The sequence below is a fragment of the Dipodomys merriami genome, unplaced genomic scaffold (genome assembly GCF_024711535.1).
Source record: "Dipodomys merriami isolate MVZ:Mamm:240054 unplaced genomic scaffold, mDipMer1.0.p SCAF_25, whole genome shotgun sequence".
In the NCBI taxonomy this organism is placed as follows: Eukaryota; Metazoa; Chordata; class Mammalia; order Rodentia; family Heteromyidae; genus Dipodomys; species Dipodomys merriami.
Window position 1 is genome coordinate 2905758 of NW_027203937.1, and position 16558 is coordinate 2922315.

The 16558-nt window shown below is 34.2% G+C and overlaps 1 protein-coding gene across 2 annotated transcripts in view; it reads left to right on the top strand.

Annotated features, from left to right (window-relative positions):
• Nox4 (NADPH oxidase 4) overlaps positions 1-16122 on the top strand; it is a 201111-nt gene extending 184989 nt beyond the window's left edge. For both annotated transcript variants that reach the window (XM_070034807.1, XM_070034808.1), the window contains exon 18: positions 9902-16122. In XM_070034807.1, coding sequence (XP_069890908.1) covers positions 9902-10022 — 121 coding nt within the window. In that variant the 3' untranslated portion in view covers positions 10023-16122. The remainder of the gene's footprint in view (positions 1-9901) is intronic.
• The last annotated feature ends 436 nt before the right edge of the window (positions 16123-16558 follow it).

Genomic DNA, 16558 nt, shown 5'->3' on the forward strand with positions numbered 1-16558 from the left:
TTCTGTTTCCTATTGTTTGTGTTTGTTCCCTGCATCCCAACATGCCTTTGCTCAGTTCCCAGAGTATATTAATTAGTTGGGCAATCATACAAGGTCAGAGAAAAAGAGCTGCCTTTTTTCCTTTTTCTTTTCTTTTTTTTCCTGCTTGCTAATTGTTTCAGCTTATGAGGAATGTAAAGATAATTACAAAAGAAATAGTGTTTCCATGCTTTGCATCAAGCTGTGCATTGAAAACTGCACCTGTCTCTGAATTCCTGGCAGCTACTTTATGTCCCTCATCTTTCCTGATCTGCCTTGCCTCTGTTTTAAGTTGTTGAAGTGTTCCACATCGAGAAAATGAAATGTTTTTATTGTGTTTCTTTTCTCTGGAAAAAAATTCTTCAATAATCACTAAGTTTCTGTTTTGTTATCTCTTGTTTTGTTCTTCCCAGTGCTGAGGACAGATGTCAGCCTCATAAGTGCTTTGCCAATTTACCCATATCCAAGACCCTCATCAGTGTTTTTCTTTAAATACTTAATTCATTTTTTAGCAATACTAGAATCTCTCTGAGGGCCTCATCTCAGTCTTGGTAAACAGATGCTCCACCCCTCCTACTTTTATAATAAAAAGTATTTTAATTGTTGCATGTATATATTACTTAAAAGGAGGAAGAAATGATTAGCTGTGGATGGAATATTTGAAACCAAATATTTATTTTACTTCACCATATCATTTACACATTCCAAGAAAGTGACATCAACAAGCAAACAGGGATACCTGTCCTCAGATCTAATGAAGCACACATAAGCCAAAATTAAAAGGATAAAGAAGGTCACTATATGTTGGTATGGGAAGCAACACAGAACGAACATTGTATTAAGAGATTGTGTTGATCAAAGGAATTTATGATATTTACAGAATATTTCATCTAGCAACTGCAAAATACATGTATTTTTTGCAGATTATATTACATTTTAGTTCACCAAGCAATTTCTAACATATACCAAAAGTTGAAATAATTTCTGACATCTTGTGTCATAATGGAATGAAACTAGAGATCAGTAAGAAAAACTACAGGAATATTGAGACATATGGATGCTGAAAAGTACACTTTCCAATGATTGATGGGATTTTAAAAAATTTGGAATGGAATTTTTTTTCAAATCTTAGAAACAAATGAAAATTCTCAATAAAATTTTTATAAACCAAGTTAAATCACACATTAAAAGATCACACATACACTATGACCTAGTTGGATTGATTTTAGAGATGCAATTTAGCATATGCAAATTCAATGTCTTTTCATAAAACTCTTCAAGAAACTAGAAGTTTAAAAACTATAGCTCAAGGTAATAAAAAGCTATTTATAGATGACAAACCTATACCCATTACATTAAATGGGGAAAATGTCAGAGCATTTCCTCTAAAATCAGGAAAAAGACAAGTTTATTTATGCTCACTCCTCATTTATTATAATACTTGAAATTTTAGTTAATACAGCAGTGCAATGAGGAGAAATAGAAGGTATACAAAACAGGGGAGAAGTAAAATTACCATTAATCATCTGCAGATGACACAGTCCCTCATACTTGAACAAACCCATAAATTCCAACATGACTTAGATCTGATAAGTGAATTCAACAAAGTAGCTGGATATAAAAACAATATACAAAATAAGTAGAAATCAGGAAAACAATATCATTTGGCATAGCCTCAAAAAGGAGTAAAATATCTAGGAATAAAACATAATAAGATCTCTACCACAAAAACTATAAAAACACTGGAATAAGAAATTGAAGAAGAGTAGAAGAGGGAAAGCCCTCCCCTATTGATAGTCTGGCACTTCTTTTTGTTAAAATGGCCATATTACAAAAAGTGATTTACTGAATGGTATATCCATCAAAAAGACATTCTTCAAACAAAGGGAACAAATAATCCTAAAATTCATGTAGAAACACAAAAGACTATGATTAAACAAAATATTCCTGAGCAGAAAAAGCAATGCTTGATACCCAATTTCAATAATGCTTTAGAACCATGTTCACAAGGAGAGTATGGTATTGGCAAAAGATGAGACATTTGGACAAATGAACAGAGTAGAAGACCCATAAAATCCTAAGCATCCAGAATCTTTTGGTTCTCAACAAAGGAACAAGAATATATATTAGAAAAATAAGGTAAGCTTTTACAAATAATGCTGAGAGGATGAAACCAGACCAACTATTTCTTACTATATATATATATATATATATATATATATATATATATATATATATATATGTATATATATATACATATATTTGTATATATGCATAAAACACCCTAATATAGGACTTGAAACTCTAAAATATTATAGGAAAGCATAGAGGAAATATGTCAAAATATCAGCATATCTAGTAACCAGTGGCTCATGCCTGTAATCATCACTACTCAGGAGGCAAAAATCTGAGGATCTCAGTTCAGGGCCAGACATAGCAGGAAAGAGTGTGAGACTCTTATCTCCAATTAACCAAAAGAGGAGCTATGGTTCAAGTTGTAGAGCACTAGTGTTGAGTGAGAAAGCTTAAGGGATTGCCCAAGCCCTGAGTTCAGTGCCAGCACAAAAAATATTATATACACACAAAATCACAAAACATATGAATAAGTAATAAGTTGTGAAATAGCACTCAAGAAGTGATAGCAAGAATTGACAAATGGTATTGCATCAAACTAAAATGCTTTTTCATACCAAGGGAAACTGTCAACAAAAAAGTGCAGTTTATTTGTTTAGATATATACTTAGGATCTTTTGAATATAATTTTATTGTCAAGGTGATGTACAGAGGGATTACAGTTACATATGTAAGGTAGTGAGTACATTTCTTGTGAAGTTTGTTACCCCCTCCCTCATTTTTTCTCCCACTTTCCCTCCCCCAAACATTACCCCAAGTTGTACAGTTCATTTCCAAAAAAGTACAGTTTAAAGAAGAGAAGAGGCTGCATGCCAGCTGTTCATCCACCAGAAGATTAATACCCTAAATATACAGAGAACCTTTCAAAAAATGAACACCAATGAACATGTTATCTAATCAACAAATGGGAGAGTGAACTGAACAGACACTTTTTAAAAAAAGTACAAAAAGGGCTGGGAGGTCAGCTCAGTGGTAGAGTACTTGCCTCCCATGCACTAGGTTTGATTCCTCAGTACCACATAATCAGAAAAAAGCCAGAAGTGGTTCTGTACCTCAAGTGATAGGATGCTAACCTTGAGTTGAAGAGCTGAGGGACAGCGCCTAGGCTCAGAGTTCAAGCCCCATGACCAACCAAAAAACAAAAAAGTACAAACAGAAACAAATACATGGAAAAATGTTTGGCATCTTCAGCCATCAAAGAAACATAATTATATATTACATTAATATCCCATCTCTGCCCAGGCAGAGTGACTGTCATTAAGAAAACAAACAAGTGCTGGAAAAGGGCAGGAATATAGATTTGTAAGCTCTACCGAATCAGTACAAATGTTCTTCACAAAACTAAAACAGAATTACCATATAATTCAGCAATATTACTCCAGGATATATGTCCAAAAGAATCAAACCCAGCACAAAATACCAATATCAACGTATCTGTGTTTATCACAACACTACACAGAGTGGCCAAGGCATGCAATCATCCTAGTACTTGATAATGGATTAATATACAAAGGAAAGGTTTTACACAAAACACACACACAATGGAATACTATTCAGTCATAAAGAAGAACAAAGTCTTGTCATTTGCAGGAAAATGGATGAAATTGTAGATTATTATGTTAAGTAAAATAAACCAGACTAAGGAAGAAAAGTATGATATTGTTCTCTGTCACAGATGCAATCTAGGATAACTACATGAAAGCAGAAATGAATCATTAGAAAAAAAAGTCATTAAAGAGAGGAGAATGAAGAGTAATTAGGGAATAAATATAATCAAAGTACATTAAATGTTTGTGTGACAATGTTGCAATGAAACTCCAATGCAATTAATCTTTCTTATTTTTTAAAAGATCTTTATTTTCTTGTAAGGATGCTGTACAGAGGTTATAGTTACATCAATAAGGTAATGAGTACATTTTTTGGTCAGGCATTGTTACCCCCTCCTTTGTTTTTCTCCCACTATCCCTTCCCTCCCCTACATCCCCCAATGTCTTTATTATTCAGTCTTTAAGGATGAGCTTTAGGACATAGGAAAAATTGGCAAAAATAACTGTAAATGTTCTGCTAAAGAAAATAATGGTAATTATGCATGTTAATATATAATTTATGTAAAGGAATTAAGGAAATAACTCATTCTCTTCATTTCAATGAAAATCCACTATGGTTTTCATAGTTATCTGTTTCATTAAGCATGAGGCCATATATTTTCATGCTTTTTATCCTGCTCACTTGAAATTATTGGCTCTTTACTGAATTAAACATTTAAGTGGGGAATATTAGGGCAGTGGTTTCTGACCTTTCTTTTTTCAGAGGTTTTCATTAACATAAATTATTGTACAAAGAAGTTTCATTATGATAGGTACAAGCATAGAATGTACTTGCCTAACTCATTCTGATTACATACACCCCCCACCATCTCTTTTACTCCTCAAATTTCTTCCTACTATATGGAAAAAAATTTGTTTATAATACAGGATTTTGAAGTCAAGGCCTGATTCCCTGCCACTTTAGCCACACCTCCACCTCTGTTAGCCTTAGTTATTTTTGGATAGGGGCTCACATTTTTACTCAAAACCAGCCTCGGTTTAATCTTCCTACTAATTCCTTGGCTGTGCCTACAGGCACACATGCTATATTAGGCTTACAGGCTCTTATTTACTGTTAATGTTTGTTGCTGGGGCTGGCCTTGAACCATGATCCTCCAGATCAAGTAGCTAGAATTACAGTCAAGGGTCATTATTAACCTGACTTTACTTTTCAATGAAAGTATTCGCCATGATATAGTTTCCTTTTAAATACCACTTTTAAATTTTTTAATAGGACTTATTTCCATTTCATTCATTTTAAATATTTTAAATTTTACATTGGACATTTATCTTTGACCTGTGATTTAGAATTGTATTGCTCATTTTCCAAATGTGTGGAGATTTTCAGGTTTTTTTTAGTTATTCATTAGTAGTTCAATGGAGATTTAACATAAAAATATACTCCTATCAATTTATTGAGACATATTTTGCTGCCCAGAATCTGGTCTATCTGTGTGAATTCTCAGAAACAATTTTTGCTTCTTCACTATTGGGTAGAACATTTTGTAAATGTCAATTAGTTCTAATTGGTAGTGTTTGTCAAGTTTTGAATACGCTTACTGATTTTCTGTCCTTTTAGCAGTTACTGAGAGAGGAATGTCTATATTGTCAACTATATACTTGATCTAATATAAAATAAGGTGGTGAGATTTAAATATTGTGGCTTATTGTTGCTTTTGATTATCTTATTTGTTCATTTTAAATTTTTAATATTTATATTTTTCATATTTTATTTGAATTAATTATTTTTATTATTGCATTTTTCTATCATATTGGCAAAATAGTCATACTCCTGTATTTGTTTGCTTATTTCTTTTAGTACTTGCCTTAGGCCACAGGTTTTCAAACTGCATTTTGCCACCCAATATCAGCTGGGAGCTTGTTAGAAAAGTAACCACTTTATTTTTAAAATTGCCCATTTTTTCAATATACTTAAATAGTTGCACAAAGAAGTTACAGTTCACCATATCTGTTTATGAGCACAATGAATCTTGATCAATGTCACTCATTCATCATTCTCTCTCACTCTTCAAATGCCACTCATAGCCTCAATTTTTATCTATTTTCATATCCACATGTGTACATTGAATATGATAGCTCTTTCTAAGACCTTCTGTGATCCAACTCTTTATTTTATCTGATGGCCTTAAGGTAATTCTGGTTGCATTAAATTGAAACTATTGTTCTACATATACAACACACCCATTAACTTATTAAGGTCTACTTGAAACAATCTTGTACCACTTTCTGTACTTCCATTCTGCCATCGCTGTCGTTCCACCACTTCTGACATGCACTGTTTACCCTCTGTTTATAGTCTTCAGTGAGTCTCTTCTTCCTTCTCATGACTTAAAAATTTTCTCTTCAGGATTAATTTTCAGCATTTTTATTATCAGTCTACTTTATTTTCTTCATACTGGTTTTATGACTTGGGGTTTCATAAAACCCTTCCACTTGTGAGTTTGTTGGTATCAAATTTGGAGAAGCTTTTGGTAATTATTTCTCCCATGTATTCATCTTCTCCCTCTGTATTCTTTCCTGCTGGGACACCATCACATTTATGTTAGACCAATTTTTATTGTCCCCAAGCAATTCTTCACTTGCTTAACCTTCTCTTTGTAGGATTCAGTTTGTATTGATGCTAATGCTCTGTTTGTAAGTGTATTTATCTTTGCTTTTGTGTGTATTATTTCTTCCATGCATCTTATTCTATTAATTTACCCAGTATTGTTACAAAAATTAGATTTTATTTCTAGAATTTGTATTGGGACTTTAAATCAATCTTCCATCATTCTTTACTCCTATGGATTCTTTCCTTTGAACATAAGAAATGTACATATTATCACTATTCACAAGACCTTATGTGACGATTACATAATTTTTGTTTATATTGACATATTTCTATTGAATGACCTTTCTTTTTACATTGCTTTACAAAGGTTATGATTTTTTTTTAAAAAAAGATCACAAATGCATAGTATTAAATAAAAGAATTTTTCTCCACATTCTGGAAGCTGGAACTTCAAGGTCAAGGTGTCGCTAGTCTTAGCTTACCAAGGATTCTCCTTGTCTTACAGATGGCTGCATCATCTCCATCTCCATGCACAGCCCCAGTGTCTCCTCTTCTTATACAGATGCTGGTTAGATTTTATTGGAGTTCACATGGATAGTCTCATAAATTCATCACATCTTTAAAGTCCAGTCTCCAACAAAAGTCTCATTCTGAGACACTGGAGTTAGGGCTTCAATGTATCAATTTTTAGAGGGAACCCAACAAGCTTGTAAGAACCTTTGCTATAGTTGACATTTTCTTTCTTTTTGGAGTGTGTGTGTGTGTGTGTGTGTGTGTGTGTGTGTGTGTGTGTGTGTGTGTGTGTGTGTGTGTGTGTGTGTGTGTGTGTGCTAGCAATGATGGCAGACCTTCCTGTCCTTCCTGGTAATATCTGATGGTGCTCATTTTAGATGCCAAATTTGACTTATTCTTTTCACTTCAGTTGGACTTGTTCATGCAGGTAGGTCATTTATTACTTGGGTTCAGATGGATTACTCCAAATTTTCCTTAAGATTCAATATGTGGGCCTGGAGTAGCCAACAATGTAAGGCTAATTTTCTCTACAACCTTGGCAATTATGGTGATGCGTTTTTGAGAATACTACCTACTGAACTGCTTACAGCCTTGCGTCAAATCTGAAAATTGTTTGGAAGGTGGATCCCTGGTCGTTTCTGCAGCCACTCTCATATGCAGACTCCTTTCACATATGAGCAGATTACTCCTGCACTAAACAATTGAGGAATCTTCTCTGTTCGACACTGCATTTTCTTTTTGAGGATATCCTTTCCCTTCTATGTTCTTCTCCACAGCTTCTCATTTGTTTGCTCCCTATGAACCCCATTTTTGTCTATTCTATGAGTGAATGCTTGGATTGACTGTCTCTGTGTTGCAACCTGTAGCTTGCCTGTAGGAAATGAGAAGAGACAACTGCTGGACTTAGCTTGCGTTCCTTTTCTTTTTTCTCAGGTATCATTTTTCTGTGCTCAGTGTCTGAAAATATTTTTTTTCTTTTGTTACTATCTTTCCAATACTATGGATCAAACCAAGGGCTTCACACGTGCCAGATATGTGCACTACCACAAAAACATCAGTAGTCTTATTTTTAATATTTTGGACTGGAACTTGAACTCCAGGCCTTGTGCTGTTGTTTGGCTTTTTCACTTGTGACTGGTGTTCTGACTTTTGAGTTACACCACTTCCAGCTTTTTGCAGGTTATTTGGAGATCAGAGCCTCATAAGCTTTTCTGTCTCAGCTGGCTTAAAATTGTGATCCTCAGATCTCAGCCTCTTCAGTAACCAGGATTACAGATGTGAATCACCAATATCCAGCCTCAGAGTATATATATATATATATATACACAGAGAGAGAGAGAGAGAGAGAGAGAGAAGAGAGAGAGAGAGAGAGAGAGAGAGAGAGACAGAGAGAGAGAGAGAGAGAGAGAGAGAGAGACAGAGAGAGAGTGAGAGAGAGAGAGAGAGAGAGAGAGAGAGAGAGAGAGAAAGATACTGAACAGAGGGGTTATAGTTACATAAGCAAGGTAATGAGTACATTTCCTATCGCACATTTTACCCCCTCCTTTGTTTTTCCCCTACCGTCCCTTTCCTCCCCACCTCCCAAATTCCTCCCCCCCACCAAGTTGTAAAGTTCATTTTCAATAGTGTCTTGTATATCTCATTGTTACAATGGGTCGGTCATCCTGTATCCTATTTCAGCATTTTGTTATTTCCCTTCCTCTCCCCAAATTAGAAAAAATGTATATACAAGATGCAGGGCACCAGAATCAAATACAGTGAAAACTGTATGTCATGGGGGAAGAACATACAAAAGAAACAAAAAAATCACGTAGTACATTATAAGTACAATGTAAACAACAGCAAGATCCTCAGATCTCAGCCTCCTCAGTAACTAGGATTACCAATGTGAACCACCAGTACCCAACCCCATTTTTAGTTTTTAATACAGCAGGATAAATGTAGTCTGTTTTCCACTGCTTCCAGTGAAAAAAAAGTTGTATTTTTCTAGTTCTTTGTTTAATCTTTCAAGGTAAAAATTTGATGAAACATTTTTTAGTATTTGCATAATGTCAGTATAAATTTAAGTACATTCCATCATTTTATTTCTGGCAGAAATTTTTATTCTGTGGTAATGAGGACATACTATATTTGTTCCAGGTATAATAGAAATGTTAATCACATTGATATCCCAGCAAGAAGCCTTTGCAAATCAAGAGACTTCGGAGGAAGATCAATTTGCAATACTATTAATTTCATATTTATTAATTACTGAAATTTTGTGTTAGGAATTACATTTTTTTACAATTTGACACTTATTACAATTATTGTAGTACCTAAATAACAAGGAAAATGTATCCTGATTAATATGTTTTGTTCTGTGTGGAAACTTAGTCATTTAAAATTGTCTTTGGTAAAACCATTCCCTCTTTCATTGTATTCACTTGGAAATATTAAAAAATAAGCCTGTATCAAGTGGCTAATTAAAAAAGAATCAGCAAGCCAGGTGTTGTAATCCTAGCACTCAGAAAGCTGAGATCTGAGGATTATGATTCAAAACAAGCTGGTGCAGGAAAGTCTGTGAAACACTTACCTCCAATGAACCCGCACAAATTCTGGAAGTGGAGGAGTGACTCAAATGGAAGAGGACCAGCCTTGAGTGAAAAAGCCAAGAGAGACTAAGTTCAAGCTCTAGTACCAGCACCAAAAAATTAAAATTAAAAAAATGTCAACAAACTAAAATGTTTTTAGCTGTTGGAAACTAGAATTATTTGGGTCATTTTTCATAATATACTTTCTGGTGTGACAAATGACATGAAATAAAAGAATCCTAGGACACACTGCTCAATCTTTGATCATGTGCCAATCTGTACCCAGATTTACATTTTCTGAAATTTCCTGAATTCCAGTATGAAAAGCACAAGGTAATTAAAATACATTTTTTTCTGGTGGTCATTGATGATAGAAATCACTGGGTTTTCAGTACACAAAGTAGCCCAGAGTAACTCTTGTTAATACCTTGCATCCATGTTTGTAAAAAATGCATCTTAACACTTTCTTATTTTCCACCTGATTTTCCCTCCCCTCCCTCTCTTTCCAGGAAAACAGTTGGTGTTTTCTGCTGTGGACCCAGTTCCATTTCCAAGGCTCTTCATAAATTGAGTAACGAGAACAACTCCTATGGTACAAAATTTGAATACAATAAGGAATCTTTCAGCTGAAAAGTTTGGAGATGAAGCAGGACTCTAAGGAAGGAATGTGTGCAATTTCTAAGACTTGGAAACTTAGCTGAATCAAACAGCTATGTGTGCCAAAGATTAGCAAGGTTGTGTTTATTTTTTTATTTATGATTATTTAAAATGAAAATGTAGAGAATGTGTCAAAATGACAGGTCACATTTCGTGTTTAATCTGCAAACCAAAGGCCCTGAAGAATATTTGAGGAGATGATTCACTTTACAATGCTCAAATTAGAAGAACACGATTAGATGCACACTATTGATTTTTATGGCCGAATCAAGGGCAACCTAGTGAGAAACTGAACATAATCTAAAGCTGATAGCTGCGGACTCCTTAAAATGTTTTTGGCTGAACAAATGCAAGATTGAATAAAATTAAAAATGCATTGAAACTTAGATTACATTTTCTACATTGTACATCAACAGAGTAGCTTAAATTTGGAAAAGCTCCTGGCATATGTATCTGATATTTGAAAATGCAATACAAGATTCTGTATTGATACGGGTACTTTGTATCAATATCTAATTTTCCTCACTACTGATGTAATACCTCTACTTGATGTTTGCAGACTGTATGCTAACTGAAGCTTTTGTATATGTCTGTCTTCAGTCTAGGGAAATCTGCTCTTGCTTGCAAACATTAGCACTAATAATTTAATAGGCCCATTTTATCTCCAATTTACTTAATCTACTATTTTTATAGCAATAAAATGTCCTTATTGTAATTTATAAAGGGACACGTATGCCAATAACTCCTTCTCATCTTTTAAGCATTTTGACCTATTTTTCACAGATAAGCCTTGACTTAGTTTGCAGACTGTAAGATGGCTTCGTTTAATTTGCACATGAAATCTAAAAGAATCACTTATTAGAGCAATTCTGAAATATAAGACCTCATTGCTTTGTTCCATGGTGGTTGATGATGGTGATATTGAAAGTGTGGCTATATTCCTGAAAAGGGACTTGTTGCTTTCATTCAGATGAAAGTAGATATATATTGCTTGTTATTCAAATGTTAGTGTAGATTTAAGAACATTGCTGTTGCACAGTTTGGTATTCGGATGAATTACTATGTTTGTAAGTTACTGTTCACACCATGCTGTCTAATCATATCCCTTTGTTATCTCTGGCTAGTATGTTTTTGACTCACTTGAAAAATCTACTTCACCACCGTAAAAGAATTAAGGCATTCATACAGTTTAGTGCTGTTATTTAGTAGACATCTGATAATAGTTATTAAATAGAACACATTGCTGAAATCAGCAGTCTCATCTGCCTTGCCTTTGTCAAATTTTTGCATATTATATAATATGGTAGATGCTACTGTCATTTATTTGCTGTGATTTATCCATCATGCATGCTCAGCCATCCAGCACTTAATGATCATAAGCATATTTACTTGTAGATATTTCTTTATTTCCTTTGAAGTTTTCCTTCAAAGGTGAGTCAGAAAAAAAAGGATGGGAAATGTGCAATGCTTTTACAAACTTAGCTCTAAAGGCATATTTAATAACCAATATATTTTGGCAATACATTCTAGATTAAAAAGAATTTTCATCAAAACACAGAACAAAATGTACTAGCAAAAAGAAAGTTGAACTTATCCAGGCCTCTTGTGCAATACTGATTCCTTATTGATCATAATTTATTTATATGATTATGTTAAGGCATCTAATTTCAATAAGACAGAAGAGTTTTCAAAAGAATGCTGATAATGCAGAGCAAGTCTGCTGTGCTAGATGAGCCCCCTTTCATATTCTTAATCCCAGTATCTTTTCAAACATCTAAGTGTCAAACGTATTTAATTTTTGTTTCATATAAGAAAGAAAGATTTCATCCGGGATATATAAGAGGACTTTGTTTGGTTTTGAATGATTTTTTCTATGGGGAAAGTTCTTATCATACATATCTTAAATCATGAATTTCAGTGGCAATAAATATTAAAATGAAAATGGCATCCTTGAAATTCATATAAGCCCAACTTGCCTTTGCAACAAATAAAGCAACAATGATGGATCACAAGTCAGTAGAAGTTTGACAATCTAGTCAGGAATTAGCATTTATATGCACAATGTATGACTGCCTTTGGAATTTGAGTTCTTGTGGTATGAACATCACAGGCTAGTGGTGATTACTGCTAATTGCTTCTCACACTGGGGTTGAGATTTCTCATTTGGACTTGATAGGAATTTTTTTTTATTGTAAAAGTAAACAGAGGGGTTGCAGCTACATAAGTACATAAGTTAGGTAATGAGTACATTTCTTTTCAAACAGTGTCACTCATTTTCTCTCTTTTTTTTCCCACCCAACAATATATTCCCCCCAAGTTGTATAGTTTGTTTCTAACATAGAGGAAATTCTTAATCACTTTTAGGTAATGCATTACTTTGAGAACCTAATTCAAAATGTATACTATATAACACAGTACATATAATTTAGAGCACCACAAGTAATCTCTAATAGCACAAATATACATTTAAGAACATTCATACAAGTCTTTCTACCTATATATTTTTTTTACTTGGTGTTTTGGAAGAAACCATGTTTTATAGACTCATAATAACAAATTCATTTTAGAGGCAAGATTCTCTTTATATGCCTCCAATCAAAGAATTTAGTGGTACCTTTCATTAATTTTTAATTTTCCTGTTTGTCCATATTGGGGCTATTATTAAATAATGTTACAAGAACATTTCAGATTCCTATATACACACATATGATACACATACATATATTAGGAACTTACATAACTTTTGAGAAGCAATTGCAAATGAAAAAGTGCTTAGTAATTCCTTATTTAGTTACTTGAAAAATATCAAAAGTGTACTATGACTGCACAGGCATTTTAAAAGGGGAGGAAATCTATGTAAATAAGTCACAGCCTGGTTATTTTATCTAGACAGCTCTGTTATTTATAATCTTCCCCCCACATCAGGCTTACTTTAAGCGCTTATAGCAGAGAATAGATTTAAATTGCAGGACATTGTTAAAGAGGCTTGCTAGAGATTAAAGAGCTTGTCTCTGAAGATAATACCAGTACTGAGGAATGTTCATTATACTAAACAGAGAAACTGAAAAACTGAGTTGACATCTATTCATTCAGCTTTCATACTTGCTAGGCAAGCCTTCTACCACTTGATACTCAGGCTCCAGCTCTTTCATTTGTATTTTGTTTTTGAGACAAAAGTAAAATTTTCTCAAAGCTTTGGCTTTAAACTTCCAATCTTTTTGTTGTTGCTGTTGTTGTTCCAGTGCCCTTACTGGTTCTTGAACTCAAGAAGTAGCATTATCCCTTAGATTTTGGCTCTAGGCTAACTCTCTACCACCGGAAACCTAGCTCCTCTTCTTTTAGTTTGTTAATTCGAAATAACTGACTCATGGACTTTCCTGCTAAGCTTGCTTCAAACCTGAATCCTTACATCTCAAACTCCTACATAGGTAGGGTTACAGTCATGAACCAATAACACCCTGCTTCTTCTGATCTTTCTGCCTTTTCCGCAGAAGTAACTAGTATTACAGAAATGTGCCACAAAGGCTGACTTGGTATTTAACTTTCAAAATCTCTGCTACTGAAAAGTTATTTGTACCCCACTGGGAAATCTTGTAATATATTTAGTTGTATTAGTTTGAATCTCCTATAGATACCCTATGTTTAAACATGGGTAGAAGGTAAGGTACTGATATACTTTCAGAGATAAATGGAGAAAATCACATTCCTCCCTGTCACTCTTCTGTTTCTAGATGAGTTATTCTTACGTTTCACCTTTGAGAACCTATTTCCAGGTAACGTTGTTTAAGTTTCTTATTATTGCTGGAAGAAAAAGTTGGTCAGAGCTTTGTGCATGGCAGTAATATTTCTGGTACAGGTTAATAAATGCTGGTTTCAAATGGAGGTTCATAGAAATCATAACCAAGGGAAAAATTGATATTAAACAACTCCTGTTTATATATGGTCACAGTTTGCTTCTAATCAGAAGAGTCAGTCTTGGTGAACTAGTGAAACAGAAAACAAGTGAAATCAAGAAAAACAATACTGTACTTCAACAACAGGACAATTACAGCCCTGCTTCCCTGCATTTCCGCTGTGCTGCCCCAACTTCCTTTTTCCATCCTGTATTGTTTATTTTATTATCCTTAAGTAGCTGTACATAGGGTTTCAATTCAACATGCAAAGGCTTTTAACACAAAATGTCAGTTTGTATGTATAATGAATCTTGATCAATGTCACTCCTTTAGTCATTCTCCCTCACCACTCCAACCAAACTGTCACATCAGTCAAAGGACAGCATTGCCAGAGGAAAGAAACAGTAAATAACCAAGAAGAGACCATTAAAAAAGAACGCAAAAATGGTTCCTTGAATCTTTTAAAATTAGCAAGATTGAAGTAATTTGCTTTAGAACAAATACCAGTAATTTAAATGCAGGATGCCAAACTATGTAATTAAGAATTGATAGGGACAAAAAAATTCTTATAGAAGCAAAAGCAGAAGTAAAAAGAGGATTAAAAAAGAAACTGAAATATTTATTTGTATCTTAAAAGATGTTCAAATGTGTGTTTAACTAGTCATTATTTTGGTTTTTGAAAGCAAGAAATACTCTGGTACTTAGTTAATTTTAAGGAATCCTTTCTCATTTCCATTAACACTAGAATTTATTAGAGGCCTTACCTTCAGTCAAAATTATATCTGACCTCTTTAAAAAACAGCTTTAACCTACAGACAACCTCAACATTTAGATAAACACCAGCACAACATAAACACTCTATTATATATGGCAATAAAGGAAGGGAAGTTGTTATACATTGCTTCAGTTGCTGACACCGTGCATTAAAAATTGTCATTGCAAGGTCATATTTCATGGCTATTACTCTGTCCCTAGAATGAAAACCTTCTTAACAAAAATACAGACATTGAAAAACACATTCTGTTGTATCAACACTATATCAACAATATATTTGCCTGGGAAACACATTCATTCAAACATGGTTATCAACTGTGTGACTACCTAATTCATTTTAGTTATGATAAATCATCACAGGACATAAAAGAAGTCTTTGTTTTGTGCTTGAAAATATACTTTGGGCAACACATTGACTAAGGAAAAAGCAGTTCCATCTTCATTTCCTTCCCAGATGAGACATAAAGGAATGTCAAAATGTTGGGATATGACCTGTGCTAAACTAAAATTCTTACTGTAGTGCTCCATGCAATACTATCCAGATTCCTGTACACTGGTTTAAGAAAATACTGGACCCATTCGAGTCCGCTTTCTCTTTAAATACAAGTCTGGTAGTTACTTAGGAGGCTGAGATCTGAGGATCACAGTTTGAAGCCAGCCCAAGCAGGAAAGGCTCTGAGACTAATCTCCAATTAATCAAAAACAAAAAACAAAAAACAAATGGAGCTGTGGCTCAAGGGGTAGAGCACTAGCCTTGAACAAAAGTAGCACAGGAACAGCACCCAGGCCCAGAGTTCAAGTCCCAGGACTGGCAAGAATAAATAAATAGATTAATTAAAAAAATAGGTCTGCTAAGATATGGAACCAGCCCAGATGCCCCTCAGTAGACGAATAGATAAAAAAAAAGTATTCTATGCCTCCATCAGAAAGAATAGCATTGCCCCACTTGTTAGGAAATGGAAAGACTTGGAAAAAATTATATTAAGTGAAGTAAGCCAGGCCCAAAGAAACACAGGTCCTTTGGTTTCCCTTATCTGCAATAACTAGTGTATGTCTAGGACAAGCAGAAAAAGTCAGAAGCTATGTACATGTGACCACATAACATGATGCTAAGCGAAATGAACCACAAGATAAGGATACAAGAATTTTTATCTTTCTTGCTGGTGTTTTTAATGGATTTATAATGTACCATGTGATTTTTTTGTTTCTTTTGCATGTTCTTCCCTGATGACATAACCCCTGTTTTCACTGCATTTGATTCTGGTGTCCTGCATCTTGTATATACATTTTTCTAATTTGGGGAGGGGAAGGGAAATAACAAAATGCTGAAACAAGGATACAGGTTGACCCATTGTAATGAGATGTACAAGACAATATGTTGCAAATGAAATTTACAACTTCTGGGGTGGGAGAGGGAGAAGTTGGGGAGGTGGGGAGGGAAAGGATGGTAGGAGAAAAACAAAGGAAGGGGTAACTGCTCCATACAAAATGTACTCATTACCTTACTCATGTCACTGTAACCCCTCTGTACAATATCTTTTATATGTATATGTATGTATGTATGTATGTATATATGTACATATATATATATACATATATATATATATATGTACAGGTCTGGACAGCTCCCCAGGAGTTGTTAACAGCTTTGATTTAAGTCATAATCTGCTTTCCAAATGCTTTGAGAAGAAAATGTATTTTCTTTTCTTAGTGAGAATTTTTTTTTAATTGTGAAAATACCGTACAGAGGGGTTACAATTACATGGGCAAAATAACAAGTACATTTCTTATCAAGTATTGTTGCTTCCTTCTTTGTTTCCCCTTCCCATACTCCTCCCCCCC